We start from the raw sequence: 24,902 nt of genomic DNA on the forward strand, positions 1-24,902 counted from the left end.
AACGTAGTAGCTCTACAGTCCGGGGGCCTACTCCCTGTATTTCATATTCATAAGCAACAAACACGTTCCCGGGTGCATTGCTGAATGGCTGAAGATTTAGTCTAAATTAGATTTTTCTGGGTATCATTCTCATCTTTTTTGCAAACTTCACGTGTCGCACCACTTGAGAAGACCTAGGCCATGACATCGTGTCAACTAATAATTGGCATATGGTACATGTGCAATCCTGTATAAAGCGTCTGTTTGCCTTTCTTTTGTATCATATCTTATTCACTCTCAATTGAATTTGATTCAGTGAACTGTTTCTATTTGTCTGCAATTGTAGATAAAATGCATGTAAATATTTATGGAACAGGCCAGCTTTAAGATCAGTTGTTGCAGTTATTTGGGCGGAACACTTTGTGTCGCTGTCCACCAATAAGACGTCGAGTCGCTTTGAGTGATCTACCCCTTTCTTTTAGCAGGGAGACGCAGGAGAATCGAAGAGAGACATGGCTGTGTATACGTCTAAGCATTGAGAACATGTTCTGAATAACACTCTGGTTGCGTTTTAGTGTCTCGGCGCATTGGCATTTATTTGAACGTACGACTTATTTGACTCGGAGTACAGAATAATCTTACTGGTTGGTACAATTTTTATTCATTATAAAGCAAATTTCATCCTAGAACAATGGCGACTGCAGCCAGCGGCGCGGTGAATTTTATCTCTCTGCTCATTGTGTCGGGCCATGTTGCGGGACGAATTCGCTACTCTATTCAAGAGGAGCTGGAGCAAGGGGCATTTATTGGTAATATCGCCGAGGATTTAAACATTGGGATTTCGGATTTGTGGACAAGAACGTTCCGTCTGATTTCCGATGACACGAAAACATATCTGGCTCTAAACCTGGAGAATGGAATTTTATTTGTTCGTGAGCGAATTGACAGGGAACAGGTTTGTGGCAAAAACTTTCTTTGTTCCCTTGCCTACAAAATATCGCTGATTAATCCTCCGGAAATGCACAGTGTTGCCGTGGAAATAATTGATGTAAATGACAATCCACCTCGCTTTTCTAAAGGCGAATTTTCCTTACGGATTAGTGAATTACTTGCACCAGGAGCGCGCTTCCCACTTGAGAGCGCGCACGATCCGGATGTGGGCACAAACTCTATCAGCACTTACCAGATTAGTCCAAATGAATACTTTGATCTCAACGTGCAGAAAAGAAGTAATGGAGACTTAATCGCCGAATTATCATTGGAAAAATTGCTGGACCGTGAAGAACAGCCCGCCTTCTATCTTGTACTAACGGCCATTGATGGTGGGATTCCCCAGAGAACTGGCACTGCTCAAATTATCATCACTGTTGTGGATGTGAATGATAATGCCCCTGTATTTGACCATGAATTATACAGAGCTAACATACGAGAAAACACTCCCAAGGGTACGTTGGTGACGAAGGTGAGTGCTGTTGATTTAGACGAAGGTACAAATGGTGATCTCGTGTATTCTTTCACCAGCCACACGTCACCATCGACTCGAGAATTGTTCAACTTAGATCCTGTAACTGGAGAGATCAGAGTTGATGAAATAGTAGATTTTGAAAAGGCACATATTTATGAACTTGGTGTTGAAGCTACGGATAAAGGCCCATCCGCACTAGTAGGGCATACTATTATTATGGTTCGATTAATTGATATGAATGATAATCCACCCGAGATAGAGGTAACGTCTTCATCCAATACGGTTCCTGAAGATGCGCAAATTGGAACAATGTTAGCCGAAATCAGTATAAGTGATCCTGATTCTGGCGAAAACGGGCAAGTACAGTGCGGGGTTGATAAAAACATACCATTTAAACTTCAAAAGGGTTCAAGCAGCAACTATAATTTGGTGACGAGTGATACTTTGGATCGAGAAATGGTCTCAGTTTATAACATCTCAATTTCCTCCTGGGACTTAGGTTCTCCTCCCCTTTCATCAAGTAAGCATATACTAATCACCGTTTCCGACGTAAATGATAATGCACCGAGGTTTACCCAATCCACATACAACGTGTTCCTAATGGAGAATAACAGACCTGGTGCTTCCATATTTTCTGTTACTGCATTAGATGCAGATTTCGATCTGAATGGCATGTTAACGTATTCGATGATCGATAGCGCGATTCAAGATGTTTCAGCAACACATATTGTTACAATTAACTCAAAGAGTGGAATTATTTTCGCAGCGCGTTCTTTTGACTACGAAAACCTGAAGCAATTCAAGATCAAAGTTAAAGCTCAAGATGCTGGATTCCCCAGGCTGAGCAGCACAGCCATTGTAAATGTTATTATTTTGGATCGAAATGACAATGCACCAGTGATTGTTTCACCTTTAATGTGGAACAATACAGCATCATTGGAGATTGCTCGTCAATCGTTATATCCAGGATACTTGGTCACGAAGATAATCGCAAGTGATGCGGATTCAGGGCAGAATATGCGCCTTTCCTTTCAAATTTTGGAGGCCACCGACAAAAGCCTATTCAATATTGGACTACACTCTGGGGAAATTAAGACTGTGAGAAATTTTAAGATTGACGACGCTACCAATCAAAGGATGGTAATTCAGGTCAGGGACAACGGACAGCCGCGCCTCACTTGCACAGCCACAATCATTGTATCAGTTTTGGCGAATATTACTGAAAAAATGTCCTCAGAATTGCACCAACGTAGGAATGTTAATCAATTTTCCGGACCGAATGTTTCTTTAATCATCATATTTGGATCAACTTGCTTTATCTTTCTTGCCATCATAATTTTGCTGCTTCTACTAAAATGCAAGCAAAACAGGACCAACAACGTGGATGAGACCAGATGCTGCTTTCCCTGCAGAAAGTGGCACTCGACTGATGCTTTTAATCAGAGAGCGGTTCTTCGTGAAGGGTTACATTATAGTGGAGCTGCTCCAACTCTTCCCATATCTGGAACTTATCACTACGCAGTTGGCCTATCTTCTGAATCTTCTAAATGTGATTTCTTATTCCTCAAACCTACTTTGAATTCCAATGACGTGAATACTCGTAGTACCATCGGAAGAGAATGACATACATCACGGTTTGTACTGCGAGTAGGTTAGAAAATTTATGTATCCTGCAATTCTAACCAGGCTTCACCGATTCAAATAATATGACAGAAATACTTTCTATATAGCATAATGACAATGACTATGGGTGACTTAACCAACATAGCAAATAAATGCAGAGTAGGAATATGTCAGCAAATGCAAACTTTTAAATCGTCATTCTGACAAGCTTCACTCAATAACCCTTGCAAACTGATTTTCAGCAATCCCAAAGGAATGAATCTACATTGAAGACAGCATTGCAATATAAATGTTTTTAAAACTAGTGATCCTGATCAATGAGGGAGATGGGGTGTGACAGTGAGCGAGGATTGTGTCAGTGAGAGGGGTGGCGTGCGTTAGTGCGTGAGTGTTAGAGAGAGAGAGAGAGAGAGAGAGAGAGAGAGAGAGAGAGAGAGAGAGAGAGAGAGAGAGAGGAGTGGGGTTCAGAGTTTTGTGATCAAGAAATATCTTGAACACATTACTGGATCGGTGCTAATACTAAACTATTTGGTAAGAGTGTCACTAAATACAGAGATGATACATAATTACAGGAACTAGAAATTGGGGAAGATATATTAGACGTTCTAATCTCCCTGTCTCTCACTGACATATTCCAATTTCTTTGTCACTCAATTTTGCTCTATCTATCTCGCGTTGTTACACTCCACTTATCTCACACTGACACACTCCATCTCACTGTCACTGACACCCTCCATCTCCCTCCCACTGTCATAACCTATTTCTCTCCTTCAACGCTCTAGATGATGCCATCTCTATCATTCACTGACACACTCCAACCCCCTCTCTCAGTGATACATTTCTTTTTTCTCACTCTCTCTTTCTATCTTTTCTCTCTCTCGCTGTCTCTGTCTCCGTCTCTCTCTCTCTCTCTCTCTCCTCTCTCTCTCTCTCTCTCTCTCTCTCTCTCTCTCTCTCTCTCTCTCTCTCTCTCTCTCTCTCTCTCTCTCTCTCTCTCTCTCTCTCTCTCTCTCTCTCTCTCTCTCTCTCTCTCTCTCTCTCTCTCTCTCTCTCCCTCTCTCTCTATCTCTATCTATCTCTCTCAATAACGTACTCCACGTCTCTGTTATTGACATTCTACATCTCTTAATGACATAATCCATCTTTCACTGTAACAACATCTCTGTCTCTCACAGACACACCCCATCTCTCTCACTGACACGCTACACGTCTCTCTCACTGACACTATCTCTCCTTCATTGACACAATCCTTTTCTTCCCCATCGACACAATCATTCGATGTTGGATTGCAAAATATGTCATCGTCCGTAAGCAGGTGCAGTGTATTTTTAGAGTATTACTTCCTGCGGCCAATATGGTACCAGAGATTCATGCTAAATGTGATTGTTAGGATACAAAATCAGTAGGAAGCTTCGTTCTAATGTCGATTTATTTTTAGAGTTGTTGGCACATCCAGAAACCTGCAGGGACATTGTTCCAGCTCATTGCGGAAGAGTCATAGATGTCATGGGGACATAGAGTCCTACAGCGTGGAAACAAACCCTTCGGCTCAACTTGCTCACACCGACCAACATATCCAATCTACAATTGTCCCATCTGCCTGCGTTTGCCTCATATCCCTCCACTATTGTCCCATCCATGTACCTGTCTCAATGTTTCTTAAGCGTCGCGATGGTCCCTGCCTCAACTACTTCACCCGGCAGCTCGTTCCATACACCTACCACCCTATGTGTGAAAAAGTTACCCCTCAGGTTCCTATTAAATCTTTCCCCCTCTCACCTTAGACCTATGTTCCCTGGTTCTGGAATCCCATACTCTGGGTCAGATCTATTTGCCTCATGATTTTGTACACTTCTTTTTGCAACTTAGTTACAGTAAAGGATTTAGCGCATCAGTAGATCACCCATTTGTTGTGGGATGGCTAGCTTGCTCTTTTAGTCATGCAATTTACGTGACTGGACCAGATGTTTCTGATCAGTGGCGGTCACCTAGATGTCAACCCATGGAAATTTTCGTGATGTCTCTGTTATTGAATGTTGCACGTAAATGGCTAAATGATAGACACAAAATGCTGGAGTAACTCAGCAGGACAGGCAGCATCTCTGGAGAGAAGGAATGGCTAAATGATTTCTGATTAAGGATGGCCTTTTTTTAGTAGAAGCAAGGAACTGCAGACGTTAGTTCATTCAATATATAGACACAATATACTGGAATAACTCAGCAGGTAAGGCAACAGCACTGGAGAAAAAGTTTATAAAAGATAAAAAGTGGGAACAGCACCTTGTATTTCGCATGGTTAGCTTCCAAACCAGTCGTATGAACGTTGAAATGTCAATTTTTAAGTAAACTATACTAAAACTCCCCTCCCCTTTGCCCTCTTCGTCCACCGTCGTCTTTAAGCAGTTCCACTGTTCACCACATTGTATCCCTCTTGAGATCACAGCTCCCAGAGCCAACAATGGGTCTACCAGGGCTCCATCCTGCCCTAGGTAATTTGTTCCTGGCCTAGATTGGGCCTGCACTTTTCTTGCCTCCAGCTGTTCATTCCCAACATCGCCCCCCCCCCACCTCCCTACTTTCAGTCTGAAGAAATCTTGCGACCCGAATTTTGCACATTTGCTCTTTCCCCAGAGATTTTGCCTGACCCGCTGAGTTACTCCAGCACTTTGTGTTCACCTGACATTTTTAATGCTTTTTAATACAGTGTTGCTTAATTCTCTGTCAACCATTTTTGAAATTTATTTTGAAATTGCGGGAATGCTAGCACATACTGTTCCAGCGATTGAGCGATATTGCCCAGAATTGACAATTGTGCACTGGCCAGGGAACCTACCCTTCATTTTATAATGGAAGGAAGGTTGTCAGTCAAGAAGCCGGAGATGCCTGGGCCATGTACACAATCGCACGGGGAGTTTCGATGATTTAGCGACCTGGATGATTAACCTTTGATACAAGTATTGCCGTATTACATTACGCAAGTATTGGCTCCAACGACGGGAACATTTGCCCTTGATTATCTTGACTTCAGTTTACCGGGGGCTCTTTATACTGCACCCAATACAGTAATGCTTTGATGTCAAGAGCCGTTAGTTCAACATCTTCTCTGGAACTCCAATTTGGGGTGCAATTCCTAATGAGGACTGCAGTCTAGTTGTTCTGATACATGCTGGGTATCGGTGGTCAGGATATTATTGAGTAAATTTTTTTAATAGTGATGTCAATGACATTTTCCATCCGTTTGGTGATGATTGGGAGTGAGCTCATTGAGTAGTAATTATCCAGATCGGATTTTCCCTGTTTTTTTTTATCACGAAATATCTTGGCAAATGTCCGCATTATCGGACAGATTGCAATATTGCAGCTACAAGGGAACAGCGTGGCGAAAGATGCAGCTTGTTCCAAAGTACAGGAACTATTTGCGACATCGTCCGCCCTATTTCTAGGATCGGGCTTGGTTCCACGCCTTTTGCAATATCCTGTCTTCTTCGCCATTTCTTGATACTGCATAGATTGAATCGCATTGCCAGAAGATGGTCCCTGCATGATGGGTAACTCAGCAGATGTCTAAGGTATACACATGTTAATTACTTCTGGCTGAGCAACATTTCAACTTGCGTCAAAATAAGTGTGTTTTAATAAATTTATGTTTCTCAGTTAGTTATTAGTTTAGATTGTTTTAGAAATGTAAAATGTAAGGAAAGGAAGGCCTAGATATATGCATGCACATTGTTAGTGTCAAAAACATTGATAGTTTAGTTTATATCCTGTTCTGAATGCTGAGATACATTGATTGGTATATAGGTTCAAGAAGAAAGGGGTTATTTTAATTATTTATAATTCACTCACATTTAACGTTCGATATTGCCATCTTGTCTGGTACACCACATTTAAGGAAGAATGTAAAAGACCTACGTATGGTGCGACATTTACGAGAAGGGCCCCAGAGAATATACATTTAATTGTCAAGTTTTCACCGGATTAAATTAAATCTCCCTCTATTCAATAAAAGGATGGTGTATGATTTAATAGCAGGTTTATGGAGAGGACAATCCAATTCAGGAAACGGGGCTTCCCCTCTTCCATTATAGATGAGGCTCTCACTAGGGTCTCTTCTGCATCCCGCAGCTCCGCTCTTGCTCCCCTCCCCCCATTCTTAACAAGGACAGAATCCCCCTCGTTCTCACCTTCCACCCCATCAGCCAGCGTATCCAACAAATCATCGTCCAACATTTCCGTCACCTACAACGGGACCCCACTAGTGGCCATATCTTCCCATCCCCTCCCCTTTCTGCGTTCCGCAGAGACCGTTCCCTCCATAACTCCCTGGTCCACTCGTCCCTTCCTAACCAAACCACCCCATCCCTGGGCACTTTCCCCTGTAACCACAGGAGATGCAACACCTGTCCCTTTACCTCCCCCTCAACTCCATACAAGGACCCAAACAGTCCTTCCAGGTGAAACAGAGGTTCACCTGCACCTCCTCCAACTTCATCTATTGTATCTGCTGCTCTAGATGTCAACTTCTTTACATCGCAAAACCAAACGCAGGCTCGGCAATCGGTTCGCTCAACACCTTCGCTCAGTCCACCTTAACCAACCTGATCTCCCGGTGGCTGAGCACTTCAACTTCCCCTCCGACTCCCCGTCTGACCTTTCTGTCCTGGGTCTCCTCCAGTGCCATAGTGAGGCCCAACGGAAATTGGAGGAACAGCACCTCATATTTCGCTTGGGCAGTTTGCAGCCCAGCGGTATGAACATTGACTTCTCCAACTTTAAATAGTTCCTCTGTCCCTCTCTTCCCTCCCCCTTCCCAGTTCTCCCTCCATCTTCCTGTCTCCACCTATATCCTTCCTTTGTCCCGCCCCCTGACATCAGTCTGAAGAAGGGTCTCGTCCTGAAACGTCACCCATTCCTTCTCTCCTGAGATGCTGCGTGATCTGCTGAGTTACTCCAGCATTTTGTGAATAAATACCTTCGATTTGTACCAGCATCTGCAGTTATTTTCTTACACAATCCAATTGGAGATACTTCACGAAATATAATAGCAGATTCCACGTATAGCTAACTATTCAAGGGTAGGGGAATGTTGGGAAAACAATTTACCCAATGAGCGATTATATGCTGACTGCAATTCACTAACAGTGGGGCATATTGCGTCACCTATGGAGTTTGGGTTGAAAATAATGGGCATGATTGTGGGGAAGTGCATGAGATAGAAATAACTGCTTTGCTCGGCAGGGAAGCAATTCATATGTCGAATTAAATCCATCTGTACCTCAGTATGTCTTCGTCCTCTGATTCGAATTTAAGCAATATATTCTTCTTAGATTTTATTTTCGTTTGGTGGAGTGAGAGCACAATTGAAACTGATTGGACAGCTGCTTGGAGATTGGAGGCAAAGATGAAACAGGCGAGACTCCGGGATGGTGTGCTGCCTCCTTGGTGCCAGGGTCCTTGACGTCTCGGAGAGGCTGCACGGCGTTCTAGAGAGGGAGGGGGAGCATCCGGAGGTTGTTGTGCATGTTGGCACAAATGATATAGTTAGGACCGTAGCAAGACGAAGGAGGTTCTGCAACACGAGTTTAAGGAATTAGGTAAATGGCTGAAAAGAAGGACCTCCATGATAGTTATCTCTGGTTCGCTTCCAGTACCTCGCTCTAGTGAAGGAAAGAACAGCAAGATAGGCGGAATGAATGTGTGGTTGAGGAGTTGGTATAGGGGGCAGGGATTTAGGTATCTGGACCACTGGGATTTCTTCCGGGGCACGGGTGATCTGTACAAAAGGGACGTTAACTGGAGGGGTACCAACATACTGGCGGGCAGGTTTGCTAATGCTACACTGGTGGGTTTAATCTAGATTGGCAGGGGGGTGGGATCTCTTACAGGACAGAGGCAGGTGAGAGATTGGAAGTTGGTATGGAGGGTGGTGAGGGAAAGGTTAGAGGACAGAATATCAGGTGAAAGGCGGAGAGCGAGAAAGGAGGGTTGGTTTAAACTGCACATATTTCAATGCAAGGGAACTGACGGATAAGGCAGATGGGCTTATGGCATGGATAGGTACGAGCGACTGGGATGTTGTAGCCATGACTGAAACCTGGTTAAGGGAGCTGGCAGCTCAATGATCCGGGGTACTCGAGCTTCAAGAGAGACTGATGTGAGGGAAAAAGAGCAGAGGGCTTGCATTGCTTTACCCCAGTTGCTCTTCCCAATCACGTGAGTATTTAACACTGGATCTAGTCTTGGGTGATTGGGCAGGGCCATTTAATGAAGTGTTTGTGGAAGTGCCTTTTGGGACCAGTGACCACAGTTCGATTAGGTTTAAGATATTCATGGATAGGGACAGAGGGGGGCCACGTGTTAAAATGCTCAACTGGGGTAAAGCCAAGTTTGAGGGTATGAGAGAAGGTCTCGCTCAAGTTGACTGGAGCAGGTTATTTGAGGGGAACGAAACATCAGCCAAGTGGGATGTTTTTTAAAAGTGTGCTGACAAAAGCTCAGGATATGTGCGTCCCTGTTAGAGTGAAGGGCAAAGCAAGCAAACGTAAGGAAGCTTGGCTGACGAGGGAATCGAGGCATTTGTCAAAAACAAGAAGGGTGCATGGGACAGGTATAGGCAGCTGGGATCAAGCGCATCCCTGGAGGAGTTTCGGGAACTAAGCAGTAAACTGAAAAAGGAAATCAGAAGGGCAAAAAGGTGCCAGGAGATAGCTCTGGCGGGTAGCATTAAGGACAATCCCAAAAGATTTTTTTAATGCATAAGGGGGGAAAGGGTAACTAGAGAGAAAGTGGGACCTCTCAGGAATTAAAGCGGTCATCTCCGTATGGAGCCACAGGAGATGGGCAAGGTCCTCAATGAGTCTTTCCACTGTATTTAACGTGGAGAAAGACAGTGCGACGGAGGAATTCGTGCAGTCACTGGAAGTCTCTTGAGAGCAGTCAGTGTTACCGTCGAAGAAGTACTGAAGGTGCTATCATGTACGAAGGTACACAAATCTCCAAATTTGCGCAATAAGTATATATCAGCTTGAGCACCATAATGTTTGGAACACATGGCTACACAGGTGTTTGTAATTGCTCGGTGTGTTTAATTGCCTCCTTCATGCAGGTATAAGAGAGCCCTTAGCACCTATTCTTTCCTCCAGTCTGTCCATCACCTTTGGAAACATTTATTGCTGTTTATCAGCATGAGGATCAAAATTGTGCCAATGAAAGTCAACAAAGCCGTTATGAAACTGAGAACCAAGAATACAACTGTTAGAGACATCAGTGAACCCTTGGCCTTACCCAAATCAACTGATTGGAACATAATTAAGAAGAAAGAGAGCACTGGCGAGTATACTAATCACAAAGGGACTGGCAGGCCAAAGAAGACCTCCACAGCTGATGACAGAAGAAATTTCTCTATAATAAAGAAAAATCCCCAAACACCTGTCTGACAGATCAGAAACACTCTTCAGGAGTCAATTGTGAATTTATCAATGACCACTGTCCGCAGAAGGCTTCGTGAACAGAAATACAGAGGCTACACTGCAAGATGCAAACCACTGGTTAGCCGCAAAAATAGGATGGCCAGGTTACCGTTTGCCAAGAAGTTCTGGAATGAATATATTAGAGTGACGGCAAGAGCAAAGTATGGAGGAGAGAAGGAACTGCCCAAGATTCAAAGCATACCACCTCATGTGTGAAACATAGTGGTGGGGGTGTGATGGCCTAGACATGTCTGGCTGCTGAAGGAGCTGGCTCACTTATCATCATTGATGATACAACTGCTGCTGGCAGTAGCATAATGAATTCTGAAGTGTATAGACGCGTCCTATCTGCTCACGTTCAAACAAATGCCTCAAAACTCATTGGCCGGCGGTTCATTTTACAGCAAGACAATGATCCCAAACGTACTGCAAAGCATCAAAGCTAAAAAATGGTCAATTCTTGAGTGGTCAACCCGATCTGAACCTAATTGAGCATGTCTTTTATATGCTGAAGAAAAAACTGAATGGGACTAGCCCCCAAAACAAGCATAAGCTGAAGATGGCTGCAATACAGGTCTGTCAGAGCATCACCAGATAAGACACTCAGCAACTGGTGATGTCATCATCATATATATACAGCCGGAAACAGGCCTTTTCGGCCCTCCAAGTCCGTGCCGCCCAGTGTCCATGAATCGCAAACTTCCAGCAGTCATTGCATGCAAAGGATATGCAACAAAATACTAAATATGACTACTTTCATTTACATGACAATGCTGGGTCCCAAACATTATGGTGCCCTGAAATGGGGGGCTATGTATAAATACTGCTGTAATTTCTACATGGTGAAACCAAAATGTATAGAAATGGCCTTTATTAAAATCTGACAATGTGCACTTTAACCACGTATGATTTTTTCTATTACAAACCTCAAATTGTGGAGTCCGAAGCAAATAAATAAATGATGGGTCTTTGTCCAAAATATTATGGAGGGCACTGCATGGCAACATCTTGGAGTGATGTTAGGGAGAGCAAACCGAGAAGAAAACCTGGCCAAAGCACTGAAGAAGATGAAGGGAACTGAAAACGAATGCCGGGGAATTTAAAAAAAAGAAAAATAGAATGATGTTTTAGCAAGAAATGAACAGGTTCATATTGCAAAGTATATAACGATTTTAAAAAGAGCGGCGCTTTGTGTCTGAAAGTGAAGAGTGTTCACAATGAGATGCATTAAATAAGCAAACGTAGATGTAAATGGCTGTGGTATTGCAGCGATTACAGAGGCATGTTTAACAATTGACAATCGGTGACAAATGATCATCAAGGGATATCCAATAACATGGCAGGCAGAATATGAAAAAAGTAGGTAAAATAACACAGAGTTACGCTAGTCGGAGAATCTCGAAATTGATCCGGCATTGATACTTTCAATAGCCATGAAAGAAAATTTTAACATTGTGATTTAGCCTAAAACGCAATGCCGTTGCCGTGGTAACTCGAATGACGGTTATATTTAGAATTAACTTATTGCTTTTGCACGAATAGTTGCAAACGGTAAAAATATTCAGGTAAACAACGATGTATAATACCGTCGCATCCATCACTCGGAAGAATTTTATTTACGCACCATTAAACGCAGTGATGTGAATGCAGTACAGCTTTAAGAAATGTCTGGTGCAATAATGGGTAAGGACTCTTTGTGTCGCTGTCTACCAATAAGACGCTCAGGCGTAGAGAGAGATCTACCTCCCCCTCCCCCAGCATTGTTGAACTCGGAAGAGAAGCGAGGGGAAGGCAAAAGCTGTCGGGTGATATCGCTGCGCTATGCTGCACAGAAAATCTCGGTGCGAGTTTTATTGAATATAAATGTAATACCCAGAGTTTTGTGACCAGAATTTTGTACTTACTTACTTCTACTAAGATCCAGATTTAAGCGAACGACTCGTGAAAATTCTGGGATAATTTCATTAATCTAACCCAGAACAATGGTGACAGAACTCCGCCACAAATTGTCTTTTCTTCATCTTGTGTGCGTCTTGCACCTTGTTTGCGGACAAATTCGGTACTCCATTCCTGAGGAGCTGGAGCTCGGTGCCTTCGTTGGAAATATCGCTGAGGATTTAGGCCTAAGCATTCGAGAAATGACCGCACGAAAATTCAGACTGGTCTCAGATGACACGATTCAGTTATTGAAGGTAAACACACATAACGGCATATTGGCTGTGAAAGAGCGAATCGACAGGGATACTCTTTGCAGCGATAGCTGGACTTGTTCTGTTTCTTATGATGCATCTTTAGAAAATCCATTGGAGGTACATCGTGTTAACGTGGAGATATTGGACATAAATGATAACGCGCCGAGATTCACGGAAGATAAGTACCGTTTATATATCTCTGAATTAACCTCAATAGGCACTCTCCTTGCTCTTGAGAGAGCGCACGATGCAGATTTGGGAACAAATGCAGTCACCTCATACAAAATTAGCTCAAATATGCACTTCGGTCTGAAGCAACAGAAAGCAGACGATAAAATTGCAGAGTTGTTGCTAGAAAAACCCTTAGACCGTGAGAAGCAGTCGACATTGCATTTAATATTGACGGCCATTGACGGTGGAATCCCTCCGAGGTCTGGTACAGCGGAAATTGTAATCACTGTCCTGGATGTCAATGATAATGCGCCAGTATTTGTGCATCACATATATAGGGTTAATGTTGTAGAGAATGCGCATTCAGGTAGCTTGGTAACCACGATACATGCTACCGATTTGGACGAAGGAGCGAATGGTGAAGTAAAATACTCATTCAGTAACCATGTTTCTGAAAATATTCGAGAGTTGTTCACTTTAGACTCTGAAACTGGACAGATTTTTGTGAAGGGTCCACTGGACTATGAAGGAAAAAATATTTACGAGTTTGAGGTGCAGGCAGTTGACAAAGGGGTACCGTCATTAGGTAGGCGCGCCACAATTATTATTGGATTAACTGACATTAATGATAACGCTCCGGAAATAAGGCTGACCTCGGTATCCAGCAATGTTCGTGAAGATGATGCCATCGGGACCGTAGTCGCTATAATAAGTGTTATGGATCGTGATTCTGGCGAGAATGGGCAGGTACGTTGTCGAATTCCTACCAATATCCCGTTTAAACTTCAGAAGTCTTTGAACAGCCAATTTAAGTTGATAATTAACGGTGCACTGGACCGAGAAAGTACTCCGTTGTATAATATTTCTATAGCGGCATGGGACACAGGACTACCATCTCTTTCAAGAAACAAAACGTTGTTAATTTCCGTATCAGATATAAATGATAATATGCCGATGTTTACACAATCGCCGTACAGTGTGTTCCTGATGGAAAACAACCCACCAGGCGGATCTATATTTACTGTTACAGCTTTGGATCCTGATTTGGACAAGAATAACGAGGTGTCTTATTCACTTCTGGAGAGTTTAACTGAAGATGTTTCTTTGCCTGGTACGATTACCGTTAACTCGGAAACTGGATGTATTTACGCACTACGCTCCTTTGACTATGAAAAATTGAAGAATTTCCAGTTCCAAGTTCAAGCTTCTGATGCTGGATCTCCTTCAATGAGCAACACTGCTACTGTGAATGTCGTAATCTTGGACCAAAACGACAATACTCCGGTTATTGTCTCGCCTTCAAATTGGAACAGTTCAAAAGTGACACAGATTGCAACCCAGTCAGCTTATCCGGGACTCTTAGTGTACAGGGTAGTTGCAACTGATGCAGATTCTGGGCAGAATGCACGCCTTTCCTACCAACTTTTGGAAGCGACAGATCGCACATTGTTTAGTGTGGGGTTTCCCTCTGGAGAAATCAGAATCTCTCGAAATGTTAAGGATCAAGATAAACTTCAACATAGACTTGTAATTCTGGTGAAGGATAACGGGCAACCCAGTCTGTCAAGTACAGCCACAATTCTTCTTGCATTCCTGCCCAACGCTACGGAAAACTTCTCTGAACTAACAAATAAGCCAATCGATCCGGTTTATTTTTCAGATGTAAACTTTATGTTAATCATGGGTTTGGGAGCAACATCTTGTATATTTCTATTGATAATAGTCTTGCTCGTTATTCTGAAGTGTAGACAAGATAGCAATGTGTATGGATACAGTTCCAGAATCTGTTGTTACGCCGGTGACAATTCAGCTGCCGACTTTCATCGCAGAGCTGTCCCAAAACCAGTATTAAGTTATGCTGCTGGGCAGACACTGCCTGTTCGGGAATCGTATAATTATACAGTTGCGCTCTCCCCTGATTCATCCAGGAGTGATTTCTTATTTTTAAAAACGCCCCATCCCACCTTGCCTCTGGATGATTTCAATGCTCGTGATTTGAGAAAATAATTCTCAAAGTCAGTTTCCTTATATTTTAGGTGTATTCGCATTTCAAATTCCATGGAACGCACAAGAATGTTCACTGTAGGATTTCTAGATATGTTGGCCGATGCAGTTTCTGTGTTTGGATAAAGTAACGCCTATAATTGAGCTTTCTTAAATTTAAAAGAAAAACTAAAGCAATTATGTTTGCTGAAGTTGGCAAAAGGTATCTTGAAGATTTTAAATATGCAACTGTTGATCAACAGAAAATCCAATAATCATCCAATTAAATGAAGCGGGCCAAGAGTGATGTACTCATAAACAACTCTCTTAGTTTTTAGCAGTAACTTTGTGACAATTGTTAAACTTCGATTTCCATATTGCTTACGATTAAGTGATTGACATTTATGTTGCCCCCTATTATTGCAAGGTTTGATATACTGAGCTTTTGTGGAATCTGACAAGATCTGGCTCACAGCTCCGGCGGTATAGTTGAGCAGTAGTTATCAATGCTGCCTCACAACTTTAGATACCCGATTTCAATACTCTCCTTCTGTTCTGTCTCTGTGGAATACTCAAGTTCTTCCTGTAACCTCATGGGGTCTGGTTTCCATCCACACGTTAATGACTTGGTGGTTGGTAGGCTAACAATAACTTGTTTCATGTTTATTTGCTGCCAAGATTATCGATGGGGTTTAAGGATTGGTGATGCGTGTAAGAAACTACGCTTAACGTAGATAGGTGCATGTTTGTCGGCGCAGCCACGAACGGTCGAATAGTTAGTTTCACGCTTTGTGACTGTGACTCTAGTTCATAAGTTCATATATTGTAGGAGCAGAATTAGGCCATTCGGCATATCAAGTCTACTCCGCCATACAATCACGGCTGGTCTATCTTTCGCTCTCAACCCTAACCTCTTGTCTTCTCCCCATAACATTTGACACATGTACTAATGAAGAATATCAATCTTCGCTTAAAATATATATAATATGATAAAAATAATATAACAGTAGTGAACTTTGTTTCTTTTTTTATCTACTTATTTCGTCTCACTGGACGGCACTACTTCTCTGTGCATTGTATAGGCCAATGGATATTATTTCTAGACTTATTTCTGCCTACAGAAAAGACAGAATCTATTGCTGATTTCTGGATATCTCTCTTTAAGGGGCTTAGGGCATTTCTTACAGCAGCGGTGGTGCGCCCATTGTAACGGACCGCAGGTCGACCCAAATGCAGCATACGGAACCAAGGAAGTAGTTTTAGAATGAGCTTTATTTCTACCTGCTCGTGGTCGGGGACAGAAGACTGAGGCGTTCACCAGGGCTACGACGAGGCATGAACGTCGGGAGCAGGCAGGGTCGGCAACGGGAAATCAGTCCAAGAGAGAATGCTGGAGAGTCTTGCATGAGGGCTAAGAACAATCTGGCAAAGAGTGTGTGTGCAGGAAGGGTTTATATGTTGGCTTGATTGGTGATCTGGAGCAGGTGAGTGAACCGGTGAGGGGAGTTGGCTTAACGTGGTGGGCGTGGCTGGCAGGTGAGTGAACAGGACAGACTGTGACACCCATGGACATTTTAACTAGGGACTTCTGAGAGGTCGACCACAAATAGTTAATTATAGTATCATAGGTATGCACAACGTAAAACTTGGCCCTTATGTGCACTAAATCGACAACATTTCTGCCCTTAAACACCCATCCTATATGCTCACTTTATGACTACATTGTTCTCATCTGCGACTGCCTGTGTCTGTCTAAATGCCGCCTGATTCCATTATCTCTTTGGGCTATGCGCTTCATCATTGTCAATCAATATCTTCCTAAACCAGTTCATTTTAAATCTAATTTCAAACTAGTGTCCCTCATACTGATATTAGGTACAATGACGCAGCTGGTGGAGCTACTACCTCACAGCGCCAGAGATCCACGTTCGATCCTGACTTCAGGTGCTTTCTGTGCGGAGCCTGCATGTTCTCCCTGTGAACGGATTGGTGTCCCCCGAGTACTCATCTATCCTTCTGCATCCCAAAGATATACGTGCGTGTATGTTAATCTGCCATGATAAATTATCTCTGTTGTGTTGGCAGAGCAGAACTAGTGTGAACAGGTGATCAATGGTGGGCCTGTGCCTATTTCCACGTTGTATCTTTAAACTAATCTAAACTAAATCTATGGCCTCATATTTGATACACCCACCGTGGCAAAAAGAAAACTTAGCCCTCGCTATGCCTCTCACGGTCATATCTCCATCTGTCAGATTACCCAACGACTTCCGTGGCTTCAAGGCAAAACAAGCCGAGCCTATTCAGTCTTCGCCACAGCCAAAGCCGTTAAACAAGGCAAAGGCATGTATCTCTCAAGTCGCTTGAGTTCAATCGCATATGTTCTAAATTGTGGCCAACGGAACCGCGCACAATACAAGTGCGGTCAAAGCAGTGGTTTGTAAACTTGTAATAGATCAATTATTATATCCTATGACAGACCTCTGAAAGGGAAGCATGTCACATGAGTTTATCATCCTACGCATCCGTGTCGCAATGCTTAGGCAAATATGGACATGCTCCCCCGTGTCTCTCTATTCATTTATATCGATCATACCCTATAATTTCCTATATATTTCATATACCTATGGTGCGTCCCGTCATCTTGCACTAATCGGGATTAAATTCCATCTGCCAATGCTATGCTCATTTTCTAACACATATCATCCGACTCCGTCTATCTATGTTATAACAGTTAGTGTGCTACGGACTTCAACAGAAGTCAATCAGTCTGACGAAGAACCCCAACCCAAAACGTCTTCTTTCCATTGCCTCCAGAAAGGCTACCTGACTCTTTGAGTCCCTCCAGCATTTTATGTTTTGCTTGAGATTCCAGCTTCCGACGTTTCACACGTCACGCTTGCATTTTATAATTATCAAAGTAGCGATATCTTACTTGACGCAATGTTTGCATGCTATTGTGACCCGGGGCAATTTCTGCCTTTGCCGTTGTAGGTTTCAAATGTCTCTGTATGTATGTGTGCCCATGCGTGTGCTTTGCAGGGTCGCGTGGAAGTAACATGGGTCTGTTGCTGCAGTGCTCTCTATAAATGCTAAAAATGCAGTATTTGCTTGCTGTGCTGATTTGTCTTTCAGTTCTGGTGTTATTGCGTGCTTCAAAATGATAGTTGAAGCCCATCGATTCAATGCAGCGAGCAGCTTCACCCACTTGCACTATTGGCTTGTCATTTCATGCACTATAGTGAATAAATTGATCAATATATTTTGACCTCTGAGTCCATGGGCAGTTCTTGAGCACGCTGAGTAGAGGGCTCATAGTCGTAATACCACAGGGTGATATAACGCGAATAGAGCCATTCGACCCATTTAGTCCACGCTAACGACATTGCACATTTACGCTAATTCAACACTTATCGTATTTTTAAAGTAAACACTTCCTACCTTCACATGAACTTCTCCAATATTCTACTGCCTGCACATTATGAACGATTTACATTGATGCCTACTTTCATCCCTTTGGGATATGGGAGGAAATGGAGTACCGGGAAGAAACCCACATGTTCTTAAGTAGTACGTGCAAATCTGTGCACACAGTACCGGAGTTCATGATTACAATCGACTCTCTGGTATTGCGGGTCTGCGCTTCCAGCACTCATGAGTCCTCATCCTCACATAAATTCAGCTACACTGTACAGAAAATCCTCTGAATCGAGAACTTCATTGCGATTCATTTGGATCAGGTAAGAGAGGAAGCGGGATAAGCCTATATCCAAATGGCAATAGCTGTTGGATCGAGACGATGACATCCATGCATTAGCCTTTCGGCATAAGCTTCTGGGTTTTAGTTACCCTGGACATTCCCGTCATCTTAATCCCTACTTTTTTTTTATCTAGACTTGTTCAGTGCACGAAGATTGTGTGATCCTGACAGCGCCTCATGGAATATAATTCCATGTTCTTCACCCACGTAATAAGGAGGAATAAATTGATTGTATCTGATTATATTTTTGGGGTCAGTTTGTTGTTAATATGCGAGAACATAATATTGCACAATGATAAATTGCTGGACTGGTAAACGAATATCATAGGATAATTATTTAACAATTATTTTAGGTAACAAAAAATAACCTGCTCCACAATCCGAAAACGGCTACGGTTAACCTGAAGAACGGTCTCGACTTGAAGAGTCACCTATTCCACAGTCATTCTTCCTCACTGGGTATCACTTTGATTCATCAGTGGTACATTACACTTGAATCTAGGAATGTTTGAGAAGGGTCTGGGATATTGGCCGACCTAAATAATTATGTGAACATGACAATGTCAGGTTGTTCCTGGACCAATCTGTATGATATCTCTCCCAATTACACTTCGATCCCCAAATGCGGTGAATTAATATTTTCAAATAATGGTTGCACTGCGAACATTTCGACATATCCCAGTAGTTGGTCTGTCCAGTTTAATAATTAGTGTGCAACAAGTTAACGGTTTTGCCTCGATGGTATATTTGCAGGACCAGAGTCTATTAAGCTGTAACGGACGTTATTCCAATTTCACACAGAGATATAACCATAAGTTTGGACGATTTCCTTTTTGAGTGGCATTTGAGTGGCGAACATTAAGCTGGAGTTTGCCATTTATTACAGCTTAAACTGTAATTTTAAACGAAAGGAAAATTCCACAGCCTACTTAACGAAATAAACGTGAATTGTCGGCATTTGAATTCTGATTTGAGGTTGGCACTTGTGCTCGGTTTCAGAATTCGTGTAACAGCAACATTTTCTCCCAATTTCTATGTTGTTGTAGTTGTGCGTAAAAATGAAGTTAGTAACAGTTGTGGAATTTGCTATCCTGCCCTAGATTCATAATTCAAAGACCACGGGAAGTTTTGTCGAGCGAATGAAACGTGCATGTGATTCAGCAAAAGGAGGGCACGATAATTCAACGGCGAAGTCAAGGTAAACCCAAAATATTCAATTATATCTGAACCCACAACGGAACCCGGGCTAAGTGCTACGTTAGTACCTTATCCAAGTGTCTACGATTCACTGCTGAGGACAAAGTTGCATATTCAGATTGGCAAGTGAAAGCCAATAGAAACTATATACATCATCTAGAACATAAACATAATAAGATAGTAATCATTACTAGCATTGAATAAATAAATAAATAACCATATTCCGTAACTTAATAGAATCAGTCAATAGTTCAAGATACTAATGTAGGACAAGTTAATACAGACAAGTAATATAAGAATAGGGATACGAACATTGATTGAGCAAAGAATAAGAACAGAGGTGATGAGCATCCTAAGTTTGTTGCGGCTGGGAATTGCGCAGATCATGAAAATCAATACATTAAAACAAATGGGTCATTTTAAAAACATGTGTATTCTCAGCTTTCAACAGTTACAATGGTTTCAATGGTTATTGTAACGTGTACCGGGTACTAGTGAATGTCATTTTTTGCACACAGCTCCACAAGGCTATTCCCGTACGTAAGCGCATTCGCCCCGGTCAGTAGAGTATGCACAGAACATTCCACCTAGCCCATTTGCAAGAGTCGCCAATTTGGCGCCATTTAATTGTCCCAGGTGCAGCTGTCCACAACTCCCGTTGCTGTCGTCGCCTCTATTTCCATGGTCCCGCGATCCGATGTCCCTCTTCACGCCTGCCCCTCTTTCGTCCTCGTTCCCCAGTGGGCGTCTCCCGCAGCCGATCACGGGGGCGTGGAAGGTAAGACTTCCCCCGGTGCTTCTTTCCAGGCGTCCGCTTTCGCCGTCCCCTTCCACCCACTCTCTGATTCCAGATCCATGGGGTGAGCAGGGGCCGAACTCAGCGACCTTCCCTCTCCGAGTGCGCCAGTTAGTGCATCGGGATGTTGGCGGTTTTGGAAAAGCCAGCATAAATTATCATCCCTGACTATTATTGATAATTGGTGACCACTTCCTTGATCTTCTGCAGCTCCTCTATTTGAGAGACTCCCATCGATCCGTTGGCCATGGAGTTATAAAATGTAGTTCCAGTGACAGGGAATGTCTCGTAATATATATTTAAATCAGCGTTGTTTGCGACTTGAAGGAAACCTGTAAGGGATAGTGTTCGTACGCATCAGCTGACCTCGTCCAGGCTAATTGCATAGCATTTAACATATCCCTGTCAACCGCCATCAAGCATGGAAGGCTATGCATGAGGCTATAGCAGATGCATGACACCAACAGTATTTACAGTCCTCCCCACCCCCCCTCCCCAACGCCCAGGCTATTCTGAATTAATTACAGCGCATTTGTAGGTGTCATGTTCTATACTTGCTCTGCACAGCTGCTGAGAAGAATGGATGTTTCTGATAACTTATGACATAACAATCGGGCGATTGTGTGTCATGGATAGTATCGGTTTGTTGGAGCTTGACTCATCCAGTCAGATAAAGAGTTTTTCTTTTATGCCCGTGACGTGTACTTTGCAGAAATGGCTTCGGAAGTCAGCGGGTAAGTCACTTCACCATTGAACACATCCTCCGACCTACTGTGTGACTACAGCAGTTAGATGGCTGATCCGTAAGTTTTCCTAATCAATGGCAGACCCCAGTCTTACTGATGCCGGGAGCTTTCGCTGCCTTCATGTCATTGAAGGACAATACACGCAGCAGTAGTCATTGCCTGATTCCTTCGTGGCATGAAATGTATTTACCACATGTGATAACACCTGAATATTGCCCAGGTTTCATTGCATGCAATCATGGGCTGAGAACATGTAAACGGAAGAGCATTTTAGAATCATCAGAAATATCCTTGCTTCTGGGCTTTTGATGAAACGATCATTATTTGATGAGCAGCAGTCGCTAGAATACATGGATTCAAGGAACCCCTTACTATAATATCTTGAAGAATTAAACTCTGACAACTCCATCAGATCCGTTTGTGAAAAACCTAGCTGAAACAATATTACCCATTGGTCCCCGTTGACTTTACTTTTGCCAATTTGTCTTGAAAGATGATGAGAGTGTCTTTCCTGGGGAAACGTGAGCGCTGCATCTGAAAGTAGGCATCAACGGCGAGTGTCGGTATTATCAGGTCCGACTGCCTTAGGTTCCCTGGAGTTTCCAAATAATAGGAGTTCCCGCAGAAGCTCTGAAAATTCTCGGATTGTTTGATAGAGATTGTTTGATTAGAGAGCCTGGAATAAGTTGCGGATATGTAGAATTGAATTGCATGAAACATTATTTGCAGATCAGCTTAGACATTATGGTTCTCAGTCCCTGGATGCCCCGGATGCTGATTTGTGGAATAAATTCATGGTTAAGACAACTAAATCTTTGGACGAGAAGAAATTTGTGGGAACGTGGATGCGATTGCAATGTACGCTTTTCGCTCTGGATCATCAAATTATTTTAATTCAATGACAGAACAAAGACAATTCATCTGTTCTCATTTGAATGTACTATTTCTTGGGTCATTGTACATTCGATAGTGTGTTGCTTATGTATTAGCGGGTCGACACCATTTATTGATGCTTGAATGTCACGCTTGACTGCAAGTTTTGGCAATAACAGTTTCTCAGTTGTGAGTGGTATTGGTTTAAATATATGTCGAATCACGAATGAACTATACTAGTATGCATTGTTTGCTTTTGAAAAAAATGCTACAGGCATCAACGAGGTTGACTAGGTAAACATCTCGCTGTCTTTCTATCGAATGTTGTAATGGATTGGCATTGATTCGTTTAAGACGAAACTATTTATGTGCATAGATGATATAGGAGAAAAAGGGCACTTTGATGGAGTGAATTAACTAAACTTGATGGAGATTGCTACGAATGGTGGAAAATGAGTTCCGTCGATTTCGTAATTTTAAACGATTGTACGTGGGCAGCACGGTAGCGCAGCGGTACAGTTGCTGCTTTACAGCGAATGCAGCGCCGGAGACTCAGGTTCGATCCTGACTACGGGTGCTGCACTGTAAGGGGTTTGTACGTTCTCCCCGTGACCTGCGTGGGTTTTCTCCGAGATCTTCGGTTTCCTCCCACACTCCAAAGACGTACAGGTATGTAGGTTAATTGGCTGGGTAAAAATGTTATAAAAAAAAATTGTCCCTAGTGGGTGTAGGATAGTGTTAATGTACGGGGATCGCTGGGCGGCACGGACTTGGTGGGCCGAAAAGGCCTGTTTCCGGCTGTATATATATGATGATATGATATGATATGATACACCCGTCCGCATCATTTGAACTTCGAAGGGTTCCAGAAAGCGGAACAAGACACAGAAGCAATAGTAAATAGTAATAACCAATATTCTCGGATTACCAAAATTTTAAAAAAGCGTGAGATTTTAATTGATCATCACCAATGATCACCGGGGTTGCTTGAGATTACCCACATATTATGCATTCATACTGGAAGATTCGTGGGGAGAAGGAAATCTAAATATGTGAGCCTCATGTGTATTTCCCTTCGTTCAAAAATACAGTGCTTGGTATAAGAGATATAGATAATACTTCCCAGTAATCTGCCATATTATTGGGAACTCGCCGTTGCAATATATTTATGCTAGATAATGAAATAGAAAATATTAGTAAACCACACAGTAATGCATCTGTTACGTTTATCACCCAGACGAGTGGAGAACTGCTCCTGCTGCGAAAGATATCTTTACGTACTTCGTACGTGGGGATAATCATCTATCCGATTACCAATATTGCCCTTTAAATACAGAATGCAAAAAAGCGCCTGCATTTCCAGCAGAGGGCAGCTCTGTCTGCATGGATGATGATTTCCCTAAATCAATTTGTGTTCAGGGCAAAAAAACTAAAATAATGTAACTGCGTAATGAATCCATTCCAAATAACTGATTCCAAAATTACGCACGATCATTATAGTTATGAAACAAAATGTCGCAATTCTGCTTCCAGTAATTCCATTCAGCACCTACTATACCCGAACCAATAGCTGTGTAAAATTTGAAATCAATGCTGTTTTTTTATTTTCCAGCACCGATCACCACCAAGGCTCTTCTGTGACGTGAAAGAAAAGCGGTGACATTTATGTGTTCTGAGTCTGTCTCAGAAAATGCTCACATGCGGTGTTTTCTCTATAACACACACACACACACACACACACACACACCACATGCTACACACAAAACACATACACACACACACACACACACACACACACACACACACACAAACAAACACACACACGCACACACACACACCCACACACAAACATACACACACACACACGCACACACGCACACGCACACACACACACACACACACACACACACATAAATAACGCCATGTGTTTACCCGGGTTTATTTCAACATCAGAAAATTCGGACGAATAGTGAATAGTGAATAGTGTGAATTCGTTCTGGACACCTCTGTTCGTCCACATGGGAGTTATGCCGCATTAAAACTGCAAAAAGCAATGTAACATTGTAATGTTAATATAAGCAAGATACGACACTATGCAAACCACAGAAGGTGATGTGTTTAACTTGCGTGAGGTTATTAAATATTTTTTTCATTGTTTTTATGGGCGGCCGTATCTCCGGTAACGATTCCTTCGTTAAGTGTCTAACTTCATATGTATGCTGGATCTAAACAACGCCTTCCGGAAATATGCGACGGAGGTTTTACACCGATGGATGTAACATGCGATTTTCCGCAGATGGCGAAGTTTCAGTTCGATTTATGGAACCGTTTTTGTTTTGAATGTTGTACCTGCTCACATTTATAACAATTGTCCAATCAATTAGTTGGATAAACCCAATGGTGATATGTTTAGACATAAATTTTGTTGCACCTGTGCCTAATAATTACGCTGTTTTTAATTTCATTTAATATGCTTTTGCGAAAGTTATTTATGAAAATCCGATAATCGCGCGTACCCTTGATTTTTTAATTGAGTACGCTTACATCTGAAGTAAAGTCTGCTTTAAGAAAACCACGATGTTGCCAGTGGATGTGTCTCTTTGTTTCGCTGTCCGCCAATGAGAAGCGATGACGCTGCAAGGGATCTA

General features: G+C 42.6%; 1 protein-coding gene and 1 pseudogene across 1 annotated transcript; both read left to right on the forward strand.

Moving 5' to 3' along the window:
- Positions 1-670: 670 nt before the first annotated feature.
- Positions 671-3,178, forward strand: LOC144599765 (protocadherin-10-like). The gene has a single exon (XM_078411002.1). The coding sequence runs from the start codon at positions 671-673 to the stop codon at positions 3,065-3,067; it is 2,397 nt and encodes a 798-aa protein (XP_078267128.1). The 3' UTR covers positions 3,068-3,178.
- A 9,305-nt stretch (positions 3,179-12,483) lies between these two features.
- Positions 12,484-15,880, forward strand: LOC144599908 (protocadherin gamma-A5 pseudogene; annotated as a pseudogene).
- The last annotated feature ends 9,022 nt before the right edge of the window (positions 15,881-24,902 follow it).

Source organism: Rhinoraja longicauda, chromosome 14, assembly GCF_053455715.1.
Source record: "Rhinoraja longicauda isolate Sanriku21f chromosome 14, sRhiLon1.1, whole genome shotgun sequence".
In the NCBI taxonomy this organism is placed as follows: domain Eukaryota; kingdom Metazoa; phylum Chordata; class Chondrichthyes; order Rajiformes; family Arhynchobatidae; genus Rhinoraja; species Rhinoraja longicauda.